The sequence below is a fragment of the Ostrinia furnacalis genome, unplaced genomic scaffold (assembly GCF_004193835.3).
Source record: "Ostrinia furnacalis isolate ACB-3 unplaced genomic scaffold, ASM419383v2 OfSCF0092, whole genome shotgun sequence".
Classification (NCBI taxonomy): Eukaryota; Metazoa; Arthropoda; class Insecta; order Lepidoptera; family Crambidae; genus Ostrinia; species Ostrinia furnacalis.
In genome coordinates this window covers 431,463-448,518 of record NW_021130331.1, presented here as the reverse complement: position 1 = coordinate 448,518, position 17,056 = coordinate 431,463, and the positions used below count along the sequence as shown (strand labels likewise).

General features: G+C 36.0%; 1 protein-coding gene across 2 annotated transcripts in view; it reads left to right on the top strand.

Annotated features, from left to right (window-relative positions):
• Positions 1-17,056, top strand: part of if (integrin subunit alpha inflated) — a 142,137-nt gene that overhangs the window by 67,076 nt on the left and 58,005 nt on the right. For both annotated transcript variants that reach the window (XM_028302901.1, XM_028302894.1), the window contains exon 3: positions 9,180-9,277. In XM_028302901.1, coding sequence (XP_028158702.1) covers positions 9,180-9,277 — 98 coding nt within the window. The remainder of the gene's footprint in view (positions 1-9,179; positions 9,278-17,056) is intronic.

The following is a 17,056-nucleotide window of genomic DNA, read 5'->3' as shown; positions in this document are numbered from 1 at the left end:
TACCAGTTTCCGCACAATTTGACGAGCGGTCGAGTGCGCGCGCGCAAACAGATAATTCAATATTGATGTAGTCAGTAACATATTTTTTGTTTGATGATTAATTGAGCAAACAGCGTCCATTGACAAGATGTAGTGGTTCCCTATTTGTCTATGGCGAAGAATGTTTGGCGCAGTAGGAATTTTCCCGTTATAACTGTATACAGGCATTTTTCATGATTTAAGACTGCGATTAGTATAAAATATCTCAAAGTATGATACAATTGAATAATGACCTAAGATTATTAAGGTAGAGAACGGTTTTATTTTCATTTCCGGAGTTTTAATTCAACAAAAAAAACTGTAAAATTCGAGACTGGTCCTAATAATAAAAATAATTAACCGAATGTAGGTATAAAGACTCATTAAAAGTTTTTATTGAGTTTGTAAATATGAAATTAAAAATTCAAAGAACTTACCTCATTATATACGACTACTACACTTTTGTGTAATTTGAAAGTTTGTCCTAGGCTACCACATCAAGTCTAGGCTGTTCTAAAATTATTTATTGCCTGTACTAATGATCAAACTAGGACATTTGCTACGAACACCTGGGCGGTAAGATTTATAGCACGTTATTGTAAAATAATGTTTGTCCAAACCTACAAGTAATTTATCAAAAATCAGATATCACCCCTTATTGTAGAGCAGCTGGTATAAGTAATTAATCTGCCCAATTAATCGGTATTAATCACTATAGTTTTGATATTTCGCCGATAATAGGCTTTATAATAAGACAGGATAATAGCTATGCTATGTGCGATAGCTCAGTATCATCCAAAATTATCAACACAAAATTTTCAGCAGGCTGTAATGTATGTATCCTGAAACAAAACTTCAGATTCCCGACTATACTTGGCACCCAAGAAGAAATACATGCAGTTGATTAAGCAACAACACCTCGTTAAAACTATAGACGATTCTGATATGATATCTAGATCGATTCTGTGATAAAATAGGCGGTTGGAAGATTTGATCCCAAAATCCAAAAAATCCCTAAAAGAACTTAGAAAACCAGAGAAGGGTAGGTAAACTCTTGATTCTAACTTTCTATCATCATTAACTAACGTCTCGCTGGTATTCCAGTATTAGTGGTCATTCCCTCAAATCACTTTTGGAAGGGCTTTTGTTAATTATAATTATGCCCCTTCGGAAGCCTTAATTTGTCTAATGTTTCTGATTTATTTTCGGCCACATTGGGACCGGATAGCACACCCCACGGACTTAAATGGAGGGTGACGAGTTTAATTAATCTTTTTTTAGATTTTCGTGACGAGTGTTTTGGAAAATTTTGTTGAGGAAGCACGTAATAAGGATTTGTGGGACTTCCATTAATTTGCTTTTAAATAGGCTGCCTTCTTTTCCATAAGCTGTGTGGTGGGCTTGCTGTATTCTAAAAGTGATTTTTCATCAAAATGACAAATTAACACATTGATGGACAGTAACGTCCACGAGCGTTCAGGTAGTAAATGATGATATAACAGAACGCCTACAGACGTCATAGATTTTATTAGTATAACGTTGAAACTGCTCCCAAAGGCAATCTATGAGAAAAAGTAGTGTCATTTGGGAAGTAACTCTTAAATTGTACTGTCCACCAAAGTGTTAACTCAGGAGGGATTTCTACCCTCTAACTATTGCCGCGGAGGTATTCGGTTCACGCAAAAGGATATTTTTCGTATACAATGATTGATTGATAAGCTCTATCGAATGTGCTTAACTTGGTATTAACCCTCTATTCAATATCCATTTAATAATATCCTTTGATGATAGCGATTGGTCAGCGTTAGTTCCATTTTCATCCGCAAAGGGTGTGGCGCTGTACTCGTGCGCAGGTTCACAAACGCAGAATTCATTTGTAACGTCCCGCAGATGGATTGTAATGCCCTCTGATGTTTTATTCAACTACCCGCGCGATAATCGCTCGCTCACTGGACTGAATAAAGCTCTCCTTTACGGTCGGCAACACACAGATATTTATTATAGTCAGTCGTCGATGATAGATGTTTTTTGTAATGGCTCTAGGAAAAGGCTTGTCTTGTGTTTAGGGCGCCGCTCCTTTTTTAATCTTTGTACATTAAAGACGCTCTTATTACGTACTTTAATGATTAATAGACATACATAAACGAATAAAAGTTATAGAATCATAAATATTGAGTCAATTTGATCTGCTGAAGAAACTGGTATTTTCTACTTTGCCGAACATTTTGCACGAGAATGGTTTGTCCAAATCATATAAATTTGGTCTTATTTAATGCAGGATTAAATACCCTTCAACCGTCAAGACCACTTTTTGATAGGGTAAGTCCTTTACGCGGTATAACCGGAAAACCGAAAAAGCGCCCCTTTCGGGCCCCACCAATCCGTCGAAGTCGAAAACCTAGGAGAGTCTTAATGGGCAACCAATGAAGCCATTAAAGCAATAAAATCTTTTGTAGGAATTATTTCCGATTTAAAATCTAATTCTACTGACCTTAATAAGGGGATTTATTATTAAGATATTTTTTAAATTCTAGTATGTAGGTGCGTAGAATAGGTACAATTTATTTTCTCTTTACACTCATTATGTGTATTTATTTAATAAAGAAAAAAGTTTTTCAGTTTTCGTACACAACTGTACACTGAAGTGCAAAATGATTACATGATTTATTACTTAGATAAGCAAGTTTCCTGTGATTTTAATTTACAACTTATAAGCTTGGACATTGCTCATTACTTTCAAACTTTCTCTCAATATGGGACCCGCTGAAATGTAACGTTAAAAATATCGATAGTTATCTCCAGATCTCTGATAAGAAAACAATATCCGTGCTTGATACTCCATTAAAAATCTTGTACCATTAATGGTACATTATCAAGTCGCCAGATATGGTCTTGATACCGATCAGGCAACGCAAACATCTTCCCTTAAAAGCTGGAAGTGAAAACTTAATTATTAAGACATCAATCTTGAGCCTAAAAAAGATAACACCCAGCGAGTAATCGATTTTCTCGTTAACCATCAATTTCGTGATATCTGATAAAGCGGTTATTATGTAAATCGTATCACGATCGCGAACGTGCGAGCGACCATCGATGTCAATCTGTCGAGGTTTCAAAGCAAGAAGGGTGAAATTTGACAGCGATTATCGCGCACCTGAGTCTCGTGGTACCGGCCACCGAAAATGGCGGCCAAATATGGCATACATTAGAGGTCGTTTCTGTCATACCGTTTCATTATACCACCATAACTCGAGATGGCCCTGTCAAAACATAACGTCTTAATGCAACAGACAAATTATTGATCGTCCGTCCGTTATGTTGGTGATTCGATAATAAACGCTTTGTTTAAATTGTTATGTCGTGTATTTATCGTCGGGCTGGGGACGACGCCTCCTCCAATGTAGGTTTTTTTATTTATTAAGGTTCCGTATCTTTTGCTTGTATTCAAAATTGATAAAGCTTGTTATTATTTGTGTCAACGTTAAGAAAACAAGACACGTTAGATTAGAACGAACAAAAGAATATCGAAAAGCATGACATTAAAAGCTTTATATCTTTTATTACTTTTCCAATAGCTATGAATATTTTAGAAATAAAAGAGCGAAACAGCAAAATTACAGAATAAAGTACAGTTTTAGTTTAATTTAAAAATTCTACAATATCAATAACTACACATTTAACACACCGATAAAAATACTTACTAAGAAATGCATTTCTTAAATTTAATTTCAATAAAAACAACTTTTTTATCTTATTGAAACTTACATTTTCGGCTCATTTGAATTCAGCGCGCGACTGTACCCTGACGTATAAGGTATCATCGCCGATAAAAATCACGCGTAAGTGTTTTTTGGCGGGTTTAGCGAGAAAAACACACAACGGCCTCCAGTTTTGGCTGTTTCATCTTTAATTTTATCGTATACCGTTTTTCTTGGCTGCGTGAGGCCTTTACATTTTACTGGATGTTTATTTAAAGATTGCTGTGTCGATTGGGTGTGTATAAGCTAAAAACTAATAAGAAAGTCTTTTACTACGACAGATGTGGTATCCTTTAAGTCCTTTAAAGTATGCAGCCATTCAAAGCATGCAGAGTATTTATCACAGAATAATAATAAGTAACGGTATAATTTTTAATTTATGAATTGAATTCCCAAATGTGATTTTCCTTATTGATTAGGTACATAATATGTAGTATTACGTTTGTATATTTGTAGTAAGCATAAACCAAAATAAAATGCTACTACACAGATAATCTGTAGCATTTTATTCTGATTTATACTACAAATCACAGTAACATTACTCTGTAAAAGCACATATTACTGAAAGAGTCTTTCCGTGTAAAGCCTCAGAGATAAATGAGCATGTTAAGTTATAAAGGTCAGCGCATCTGCGCCTGCGCTTCCTTTAAACTTTCCTTCGGCGGTGAAGGTGTTAACAATAAATTCGATAAATAACAAAGGGACAGCAAATCGGCAGAGATTGTTAAATTTTTGTCTGGAGAAAAGGTCAGATTTTTTACAAACAAACGGACATTACAACGGTTAAGTTAAAGGGATTCATTGTTGTTGTTGATTTCAAGGTTTCCAACTTCAGAAATTGTAATCATCAGTACTTGCTTGGTTCAGTGGTCAGTAAATTACTATATTCTTAGTTATTCAGTTTACAAGAAGGTCTTCGGTTATTTTGAATATTGACCAATACTAAAAATATCTAATTCTTCCAATGTAGAGTCATAAAAATCGCACAAAAAACAATTTAATGTGTTCAAAATTACAATCAAGATCAAAATTATCTTTATTTGCGTAGGCTAATTAAATTAGTACCTACTTACAAATCGTCAAATGCTCATAAGGAGGCTATAGGTACAATGTAGTCTCATTCTTTTTTTGCCCTACAACCTTTTTTGTTGCCAAGACGATATAGCTTACTTTATCTAAAAGGTAAAATATCTCATGTAAAGCCAAGCTTCTTAAACTACAAGTCTTAACTTCAAGAACTCAATAAATGTGGCTTGTTATTAAAATTTATTGTATTATTTAGTGCCTTTATTTGGGTGATTTCAATTAAGAGGTGAAATTATACCCAATGAATAAATATGTTCCATTTATAATCATAATTATGCAATAACCAGTTCAATTCACATGAGTCATAAAGAAAGGCACTGGAATTCCAATAGACACAGTCATACCACTAATGTCACACATGTATGTGAAAGTCAGACCCTACTCTGTCATGATGGATACTTATCATAAAATAAAATTTAATCACCTGCTGCAAATTTAATGTAAAAAAAATAAAACCAACTCCAAAAAACCGACACTAAAATGTAGAAAAATAATTACTAATTACCTACTTATTTATTAGGACGAATTATTAATATTTATGTAGGTATACCATGATTGATACTTCTGGAGTCGGTGCCAAGATTATGAAACATGTAAAGTTTGCCTGCACCGACTCCAAAAGTATCAATCATGGTATACCTACATAAATATTAATAATTCGTCCTAATAAATAAGTAGGTAATTAGTAATTATTTTCCTACGTTTTAGTGTAGGTTTTTTGGAGTCGGTTTTATTTTTTTTTTATAAAATTTCACTTATTTCTTGCTTTTTAGTTAACTAATTATTACCTTGATGTTACCACTGAAGGTAGGCAGTACACTGAGACAAAAAAAATTGGTTCATAATCGGCGGGAGATATTGCGTATAAAAAAGTTCATCCCCAATTTTCTACCCTTTGGGGTGAAATATTTTCTTCAAATTCACATGAAACGACTCTTTTAATAATACCTATTCAACAAAAAATAATCGTTCAAATTGGTTTATAATCGGCGGAGATATTGCGTATAAAAAAGTTCATCCCCAATTTTCCACCCTTGGGGGTTGTTTTTTTATTATTAAATTTAAATGGGACCACCCTTGAAGTATTACCTATACGCTGAAATAAGATTTGTTCAAATCGGTTCATAATTGGCGGAGTTATCGCGTAACAAACATAGAAAAAAAAAAAAACCTCCTCCTTTTTTGAAGTCGGTTGAAAACTGCTAAATGAATAGTTTATAATCATTATAAAATACTAGCTTTTGCCCCGCGGTTTTGTCCTCTTCAAATTCGGCCTGTAACAAAAAGAGTTAATCGCACTCATGTTTTCCTTTCCAAAACCGGAATAAAAACTATGTTTTTCCCAAACTAATTTTATCAAAATCGGTTCAGTAATTTCAGTAATTTAAGCGTAAGTACTGACAAAATATACAGCTCAATTTACTGGTACACCCCAATTAACACGAGAAGCTTTTAAAGAAGCTTATCTGTCCTAATCCATCCATTGTGTTAAGTGTCCAACTGAACGCTGCCCGCGGCACGTACAAACGACAGCACATCTAGCTAACACTGTGGCATCTTAAGCTGCTGGTAATAGGGGCTATTATGCCACTAAAATGTATAGTCTGATGTGTTTAGTGTACATTTGTGGCCCAGAGCGGCCATTAGACGTGCGCGGGGGCAAAACAAAACGTACCGCGATCGCAGCTAATGAGAGTGACGTGTCACTCTGGGTACAGTTGCTGACTAAAGTGTTAGTAATTTATAATAATGAATAGCTTTTGCCTGTGGTTACACTCGCGTATTTTGGTCTATCATAGAAAATCTACCGCGTGCCTGTTGCCCTCCTAAAACTCTATTGTGTTTTTCTCTTGAATCTCATTACTATCTCTACACCTACACATTTTAATGTGTTCAGTGGTTTAGGTATGAAAGGGTTTTAAATATTTTAAGTATAAACTGTATCCCGACAAGATTTGTTTGGAATCTTACCCAATTTGTCAATGTTTTAATAATAAAAAACATAATACTTGAGTCTTTGGTTGAGTTATAACTTTCCGTATTCCCCTTTCTTCCCGACTGTAATAATTAAAACATACGGGTCGAATTGAGAACCTCCTCCTTTTTTGAAGTCGGTTGAAAATAGAAAGCCAAAGTCAATATTCTCGTTAAATTTTCGAAACCCTATTCTTCCCGACTGTACTCAATCAGACTGAAAGGGTGACCTGCGATTAGGCCGACGGGGCGGGGCGGGGCGGGCGCGGCTACAAGCTTGCTCTACACGACTGCCTGACAGTACTGATTATACTGCTAAGTGCTAACTGCTGGTGAAGGAGTGGACAATTTGTAGCGATTTTATATCACACTGTACACTAGTCTAGTCGCGGGCACTTGTCAAAATATTCGTAACAATTTCGAAGAAAAGATTTTGTCAAACAATATCTTTTCTTGGTAAGGGACTGCTTTACTGCACCGCAGAGACCGCAGATCATTGTATGCAATAACTCGCATAACTCAAGGTTGTCAACTTTTTCGTATTAGGTAGTTATTTCGTAGCTGAGGCTGAGCTTTGTATTCTTTTCTACGAGTAAATATATACGTACCTACTGCTATGCTCATGATGGGTCAAGTCACGCTTGTAACATTTTAAACTTGCTAGTTACATTATTAACCTAGTCAATTTTATTAACTTAACCAATCACACCAGTTAACAATAATGCACAGACAGGCTATTGCAATGCAAAAACACAGAATAAGACTACCAGGTAATCGAGGTCAAGATTGTTGTGTCAATTTTCACAACAATCCCACAATGAAGCCTGATATTTGTCAGGCCTCAGGCCGTAGTCTTCAAAAGGTTAACATTAACCCGCGGATGCGCGCGCGCAACGCAACCCCTCATTACGGCGCATCCCGCAATTAAGCGCTTTCCCTCGATATTCATTATGACGGAAATTAATTCGACTGTGGAGTTAAAGGTTGACGGTTCAGGTCATATTTCAAAGGTGGTGACTACGTTTCCATTGTTCTGACGATTGCACATTAAGGTTAACAACGTAGTATTATGTAGTTGTCATAGGTCATATTCCGAAACAAAATTGTGTAATATAAATTATATAAAATTATATAATGTACAAAAAATTGTGCAAAAATTTTTAACTAATAAATAACTATACCTACTAGTGTAATGTGTAGCAAAGAAACTTTGACAGATGTATGCAGCTTTGGTTTAACAAGTTTTCCCTACTTTTCGTAGTGCACTAAGGATATAGGTAATTGTTTTGTATCAAAACATTGTTAGACTTTGAAATTAATTAAAGAAACAGGTGTCCAGACTACGTAATGTCTACTGACACACATATGTCTATCTTAACTTGTCACTTTCATCACTCTACACTTTAACACGTGACTACTTGATTACTGACCATGTCCATCTCAAAAACATTATCATCTTCGTCTTTCAATGGAAACGCGCACTCTCGCGCCGGGAACTCTCATCCATCACATTTGCCGCTTCGAATTCAATCTGCCCGTGATAAATGCCTGCCCAGGATTAAGATATAGCCGCGGTTTCTCTCCATTGTACTTGACGTCATTACGATTCAATTGCTCACTTGCATCACCAACGGGAAAGTATCGATCGGTTATTGATTCTTCAAATTAATCCGTTGCATCATAATTCGTAACGATTTCATTAAATAGCGATGCACTTTTACGTTTCGAGATATCGATTGTATGACTTTATTATTCATCTTTAAGTTCACCTCTCATCCATAATTTACAGTCCTGACATTTGGAGCTGAAGTTTATGTTGTGCAAAAAGAATCGAAACAATCTGATGATACCTCGGCCCTGTTGTCCTGTCAGAGAGCTTTGATATTTTGACGTTGTGTGGTCTTCTAATTGAAACCAGAAAATGTGTTAACTCTGAAAGAAGTTAATAGGGATGTTCCCTGGGTTAATGTAAGAGTTTTAATTAGTCCGTCAGTTAAGTTACCAAGAAATTCTCGACACGTATGTTTCACTTTTTCAAACTAATGGAAATTTAAGAAGATAAAGCGCGCCAAAGTTCAAAAGAATAGGCCTGTGACGTCAATGAGTGCTTAAAAGTGCAGCACTTTGTGACGTCGCGCCGAACTGCAACACACCACATCTTTGTAATTATTTGTATGATGGACAGTTAAAAATATTACGTGTCCAATATTTTTTGATATGAAAATTGATGGATTAAAAAATTTTTTTAGGATACTAGCCTATTGCGCTCTACATTGCGATAAAAAAGTTTTAACCGTTGTATTTACTGCTACCATTTTTAACGTGGTTTTTCTCTTGTTGCAGCGAACAACGTGGACACCCACAACCACCAGATCGACCAGAAGTCCAACCAGTGGTTCGGCGCCACCCTCGCCAGCACCGGTCGTAACGGGCCTATTGTGGTGAGTAAATAGCATTACCTATTTACCCAAGAAATTATTTCATCATCATCATTTCAGCCATAGGACATCCAATGCTGAACATAGGCCTCCCTCCCCCAATGCTTTCCATGTTGATTGTTTGGTGGCGGCCTGCGTCCAGCGCCTTCCTGCTATTACTTATTTATTTAATCCTTATTAAGAAATTATTTATTTAGTCCTTATTCAGTGTCTTTCCTAGAAATAGATTTCTGAATGTCTCTAGGTTGAGTTTTAGGCTGGAATCTTAGGGTTGAACATGGGAGTTACATTAAATCCTCTAACCTTACGGGACGGAGTTAAATTACAACTCTATGGAAAATATGACTTTTTCCTTGTCTGTCGTACCTAGTTTCATAACCACAATACTTCTTGTGCATTTCTAAACTTCTCCGATCCTCTTTCAAAGCGAGCAATAAATTCAGCTCTCCAGAACATGGGTTAAACGTTAGAACTGCCTTTGTTCCAAATAAATGCAGGAAAAATCTTTAAGGTCACTTATTCTTCTTCTTAAAACCTGGATAACCCTGGTAATGACGGTAGAACTTTCGTTAAAAATCTTTAAAACTGTAAAAATTGCATTGCACATACTACTCATATATGTACTGGCGTATCCCTGATGACCACATGGAAAGGAATAAAGATAGACATATCTTTGCGAAATCGTAAAAGCGACCGGGTGACCCAATAAGCCAGCCTTGGGCCGGCCCCATTGCTGCAAATGTCAACATGGGGTCGGGTTGATGATGGGGCCATTGTCTGGAATGGAATAGATTAGGTGTTGTATATTAGCGTGTTTAGATTGGATTCATTTGGATACAGGGTGGGAATAAGACTTCAGACTAAGGTAATATTCTTGGATATTTAACACTGCGCCATCTATTCCCAAACTAAGCTACGCTCATAGTAACAGACAATGAAATTGAAAGAAATAAGCTGCTGCTTTATCACTTTACAATTTTCTTGTTCTTATTCTGTGTATTATATGTCTAACATAGTGGCAACGTACAACATTATAATAAAACTGGCGAATTGAACTTGTGGAAGTTTCACTCTGAAAGGTGAGATGCAGGAGTTTCCTCATTGTGGATAAAAAAAACCAGGGAGAGATGATCTTTTGAGGATCAAAATAATGGATAAATTAAAGTAATTTGTAACAATAGGCTCATCATTATGGCTAGTAAAGATTCCGAGAACAAAAAATAATCTTTTTGGCAACATCACTCAGTTACGTAACAACTTCTAAGAACGAAAATGTCTTCCTGTGCCGGGGCAAGGACGGGAGTGCCTAAAGGGCGCGCCGTTTATGGGTCACTGGTGCGGTAGGCTGGCCCCATTCCGAGACTATGGCGACCCGGATTGGGCTGTTAAGACGAAGGCGAAGGTGTTAAATTAGCAAACGATATTAAGTAAACGAGTAATTAACTTTATCATAAGTACCTACATAGATTGGCGCCCTGATCAAGTACATACAGCAAATTAAGCTAAAAACTTAAGAAAACAGGCGCCCGCTCAGTTTTAATAGTGACATCATGATATGATGGGATGATGACTGTTTTGATAGTGGTTTATCCGACAGTACCTAACTTTTTTATTGGGTTTGCTTGTTCTGTAGGTGTAAACTGTCAACCTATACCGCATATCGAATTTTGATGAATTTCAGTAAAATGAAAACTTCAAGGGGTGAAATAGGAACTGAAAGTGGGTGCGCTAAGAATAAGAATTATACTAATAATATTAATTACATGTTAAATTATTATGCATTGGATTTAACTTTCTTGTAAATAATTAAATAGCAACATTTTCGATTGTAAAGTTTGTTCTGTCATTTGATACTTACGACTATCGGCATTTCTCAAATACCATTTCTTAGGAAATTGTCTTGTAGGTAATTAAATTGTATCTAATAAAGAAATGTATTTCCATCAAACTACTTTCCGACGAAATTGGCAGTAAACATCAAGAGAAGCATAAGCTCATAAAATGGCACTCCGAGTTATTAGGAATTCCGGGATTAAACGAAACATTGATTAATAGAAATATTTGTTACGATGTAAGTTTATAGTCCCTGAACTAGTAGGTATGTCATTAGTTTAAAAGCCAAAATGAAAATATACCCAATTTAATACTGTGAGTTTGTTACTCCTTCTACATTTCCAAAGATTAGGCAAGGAAGCATAAACCATGAAGTTAACACTGGTATTTTGGATAGTTTTGCCTACAGTAGGTAGGCAAGTTTTACAAGACAAAGCTCATAAAAATTTAAATTAACGACTGTCTGTTTAATCCCGAAATAATTTTTGAAAACTGGTTTACTCCTATTTACTTTAAAATTACAATTTGAAAGGTAATTACGATCATTAATATTTAAAACAGTGCCTCGGTAATTAATTAAAGCAGACATTTATTACTTCTTTTTGCCGCATCATTAAGCCGTTGTGCCCTCAGCATAAAATTACTACTACCATTTTTATTCTCCCTTCAATTTGTCAATGTTGTCACACTTAAACGCCCACTTCTCACGGAATACACGCATTATGATTGGTATTACACAAACATATAATGAATTGGATGACAGCATATAAATACTTGGACGACTTTTTGTATGATAAATCACTTTCCTAAAACGGTTAATAGCAAATTTTATGGGCAGAAGCCATCGCTCATGCCTTCAACGAATACCGACTCGGCATCCCAGATGCATTTTGCATTAAATTTTTAGGGTACCGCTGAAAACATGTACAGTATTTTCTTCATAATTTTGTCTTTTTCATTTTATGCTAAAAATAACTTTATTATTTTTAGCATGTTTAGCAATGCAATGAGCTTAATTAGAGCTTTCGTCATTACTAGTTTACCATCATAAAATTTTTTATTATCAGCATTTTAAATGTAACTAAAATAGAAATTCCAAAATGTTGGTTAAAATATTGTTATAGTACGTACTACGCGGCTACGTCAAAACAAAAATGTTGTTAGAAATAATCGTACCTATTTCGTAAAAAAATATGGGTACCTAAAATACCTAAATAACTTTCTAGACAATGAAGTACGAGTACTAATGCTTACAAGAATTTTCCTTCTTGCAAAGACGTCTAAAACTTTCTATAACTTATTTAAAACTCTAAAAAAACAAAAAAATAATAATTTTAAAATACTGCAGAACCCACCCGCGATCGCGTGTTCGCACAGTCCTTATTGAAATCGCTCACGAGCGCGTTCGGCGAAGCGAGCTCGCCTCAAGAAATGATATTGTTTTTGCCCTCCCCTTAAGGAGTTGGCATTTTTATTTCGGTATGCCGAATTGGTGCAAAAAGCAGTCTCTCTCAGGCTGCAATTTGTTTAGGCATTTTGTTTCATTTGCACGTTGGAGGGCTGGCCGAGAATTTTTAATTGTCTACAGGATGCGCCGGAGTTGGTTGGAGTTAGAATAAAGCATTTATTTTATTCTTCAGTCACATGAATTTAATTTTAGGACAAACTTGATAAAATCAAATGTATAAAAATCCACCACTTTTGTTCATTGACCTTTATTCGATTCAGTTTTATGAAAACTACTGAATTATTTAGGTAAGTATAACCTATCGTATCACTATTCCAATTGAAATAGCAGTAAGTATTCAAATTGCGTTTGCCTCTGGTAAATTAGACGGCCGTGCTCCTGCAGTGGAGACTAAGTGACCTGATGATGAATGATTCAAATTGCATCAGTTTTTCATATTTTTTTAGATTTTCCTTTATTGTCCGACTGCATAATAGTTGACAAAGATTAATTATAGCTTTCCAACGTTACTGTACATACTTTAAAACGTAACCAAGAAAAGCAAGAAAATAATAGCCCATCGTACTCGTTGCGCTAAATATACTGTATTGATTTATAATTGCCGCCGCGCTGCGGCCGCGCAACCGCTTTTTGTAGGAATTATTTATAACAAATTGCTCGGTGCCGGCTAAGAACTCACTTAGCTCCTTTGTCCACCCTTTTAAGGATCCTTCGCACAATGGTTGGTAGGACAGCCTGACTATAAGGGCATGTTGCTTCAATTTGTCAAGAGTAAGATTTTGTTTTATTTTGGCACTAGCTTTCAGCCCGCGGCTTCGCCCGCGTAGAATTTTGTCTGTCACAGAAAAACCTTTTCGCGCGCGTCCCTGTTTCAAAAACAGGGATAAAAACTATTCTATGTCCTTTCCCGGGACTCAAACTATCTCTATGCCAAATTTCATAGAAAAAAGTATAGATAGATTTGTAAGTAATTACCTTTAGTTTTTTAACTGTAAGGCATAAACAAAATTTAAAGCAAAATTAAAGGACATTGCAAAGAGTTGAAGATGCTGTCACAGTACAGGGATGAGTGGAAAATTGCTCGAACTTTATGACTGGACATAAACCAAGTAGATTTTGATGTGACTAAAAAAACATATGTGCTTCTCACAACATTTTATGTAAATTCTATATTAAGTCAATGTCCAAGTCACCCACTTTGATAAATAGCTAAAAATTTGAAAATTAAGCAATGTGCGACTTTTCTTATCTTGAAAATTATGCTGATTTCCGGCTATTAAGCTTTTTCACTGATCACGCGCGGTATGGCACTCGGATGCTGTGGTGAATATTTATTAACCGCTTTTTACGACCCTGACAATGCCTCTAGACATACCACAGACTATAAAGGCAGATTCATTCTCGCGTTTGTGTCTTACGCAGGTGAGAATAAGTTTATTTAGGAACTTAAAGACATAACCTGAGAAGAAAAATTAAAAGTACAGTATTGGTGTTTATGGTGTTAATGATCATAGACAAAAAAAATGCCATTGATCCTGGGACATCCAATGCAAAAGAGTCCAACTCTTTTACATCAAAATGCTGAAATTATTGTTAATTATTTATTATTTTAATGAATAATGTTTGTAAAAGGCAATTCAAACAATTTAGACTCTTCTTTCTTCCTTTGTTATAAAGATTTAATACCGCATGAAGTTCTATGCTCTAAGTTCAATGGTGAACAATAAAATAGTTAAACGCAGAGCCTTGGGCATTGTTTAGCTTTTGCGCAGATCAAGCGGATGCAAATGGATGCGCCTGCGCAACGGAATTAATATTTATGCGCCGTCAATAAGGTGTGAAGTTCTCACTACGGTTGGCGATGGTTTTCCTATATTATATCCAACACACGAGTGGACTGCAGAGTGAATGAATAAATACTTAAATTATAAATAAATAAGTTACTAGATATTTTGATCTTATTACCTGGATGTGGAAGTAAGCCTTTATCCAGCAGTGGACACGCCCTTTGCCTGAAACAAAAAATATGTTTCTTCAATTTCAAGTTTCTTAATTTTATGATTCAAAACGCCCGTAAAAATACGTAAGTAACTTTTCCGTTATAAATATTGATTCGCGTTACAAGTTTCAAATGAATCGGATAGAGTATGTTGAGCAAATGAGACGTTTTCCACTGGGAGAGTGATGTTATTATAATTGCAAATAAATTTCCTGCGATAAATCGCGAGATATCGCCACGTCTCGCGTCACTAGTCGCTCGTCGCCTGCGCACACGCTTCAGCTTGACTAGTCATAGAGTAAAAGGGGTAGACGAGACAACATTTCATCAGTTTAATGTTAAATAGACGAAGCCTTAAACATCTCTTTTTCGATCTAGTTAATATTTGACTGCTGCCTCTCGGGCTATTTTAAATTAAACGTCAGGAAGTTAGTCGTCAATTTGGACCGCAAGACCGCACACAAAAAATGTCATTACAATTACCTAAGTCCTCCTAAAAACGTGCACCACTGTGCAGAAATGCATTCTAGACCAAATATTTACAATACATAAACTCTAGGTACAAAAGTGTGCAAATGCTTTCGGTGTAAATCTAAAATTGTCATTGACAAGTACAACATAGTTCATGTGTCCGTTTCAGAAATAATTTTGGCATAAACTGACTCGTCTACCCCTATTTGCTCTATGGCCGAAGAACGCAGTTTCTCTATATGGTAATAGATGGACTGATTGATGCGAAGATATCCCGGCATGAGTGTACGTCTTTGTATTGTATTTGCTTTAGCACTATCGTAAATAACTGACCGTCTCTACAGGATAATGCATAATGCTGTATTAAGGTAACTGTTGTGTGGTGTAGGTACACGATGTGTTTTTATTTACTGCCTTTAATGGGACTTGTTACTTGTCTGTGTGTATGGATAACTCTACATCTGAGACAAGCATTGTAACATGTAAAATGTTATTGGATGGTTCAGGGGACAGCTCTAGTGTTAAGTTACCTTTATGAACACTACATAATAAGAAGTGTCCCCCCAAACCGACACGATTTTAGCAAAGCGATAACTACATAGTTATAATGTAACATCAACCTGTACCTAATGATAGTTATAAGTGTGGAAAATAAATAAATAAACATGAAACTGCAACTTTTCCTAGAGTTCTGCACGATATGTTGCGAAATGTTTTGAAACACATGAAAGCAACTTTTGCTTGTCTTCTAGTGTATGTAAACTTTGAAATTTTGATTCATTTAAAGATATGAATTCATGCGATGCACAACTTACATTATAAATTAAATGGTCATCAAGTATACCTTTACATCAAACAGTTCCGACCACAGCACTACATTACTTATTGCTATCAGATGAAACACGTGCCAATTCTTAAGCCGTTCAAATATTTACGCGAATTCTTTTCCCCGCCGCATCAACTGATAAAACTAATTAATTAAAACCAGTAGTCATTAAATCAGGGATATTAATTGCGATCCACCGTTTTGGAGCACAGCCTGTGCATGGGTTTGTCGCAACAAATTGTCCGTGATTTGTCAACGGCGAATACTTTCATTCTTGCGCTTGCGCCGATGCGCCGAATATGGCGGCTCGTCGCGCCGTATAGGGCTTGTGATAGGGCTGTGCTTTTGTGAGGGGAATGTTTCAGTGGTTTGATTTGCATGAGGGATAGGCAATGCTTGGAAAAGACTTTTTGACTTGCAAATGTAGGATTTGAAAATGTGCTTTCGTTTAAACTCTCTTGGTATTAAATTCGTTGGCTTTACATACCTCGATTACAAGGTTGTACCTTCATTCGTTTCAGCCGAAAGACGTCCACTGCTGGACAAAGGTTGTACCTACTTATAATTTTATACTGAAATTGATGTATTGTCAAGCATACATTTATTTAATATTATTGATGTTGCGGTTATAATAGAAAGGTTTCAGTTAGATCTATGTAGCTGTGTGTCATCTGTGAACCATACATTAGAAATTTGAAAACGGCAACGTGTATAGTCTTCGCCCGGTGTTCATCGTTTTATTAAAACTAGTTATAATAGGTAAGCTAGTAAACATTTAAATTATTCCATGCGGTGGCAGCCCTGACATTCGCGGCATTTTCGTCTTTGCGGCAAATTTCCGCCGTGCCACCGCGACGGGTCATTTTTCGGCGGACACGGCAAAAGTCCCATTTGTGGGCCGCATTGTTTTGCGCGTTTCGGTGGCCAAGCCTCGTTTTTATTTTCCAGTATTTTTTGGGCCAAAAACAATGTGAACAAAGACATTTTTGAGATAGCGCTGTATTCCTTTCAAGAATGACACTGGTAGTTAGTGTATTTACATGAAGAAAAGGTATTCCGTAAAGCCATACAAAATAATGAGACTTGCGGTTACTCTTGAATTTTTCTTTTGGAAACTTATTTTGACCTAAAGGTCAACTCGTTGACTTTTTAAAATTTCACTTTTTTCAAGCCCCAGGGACTTGA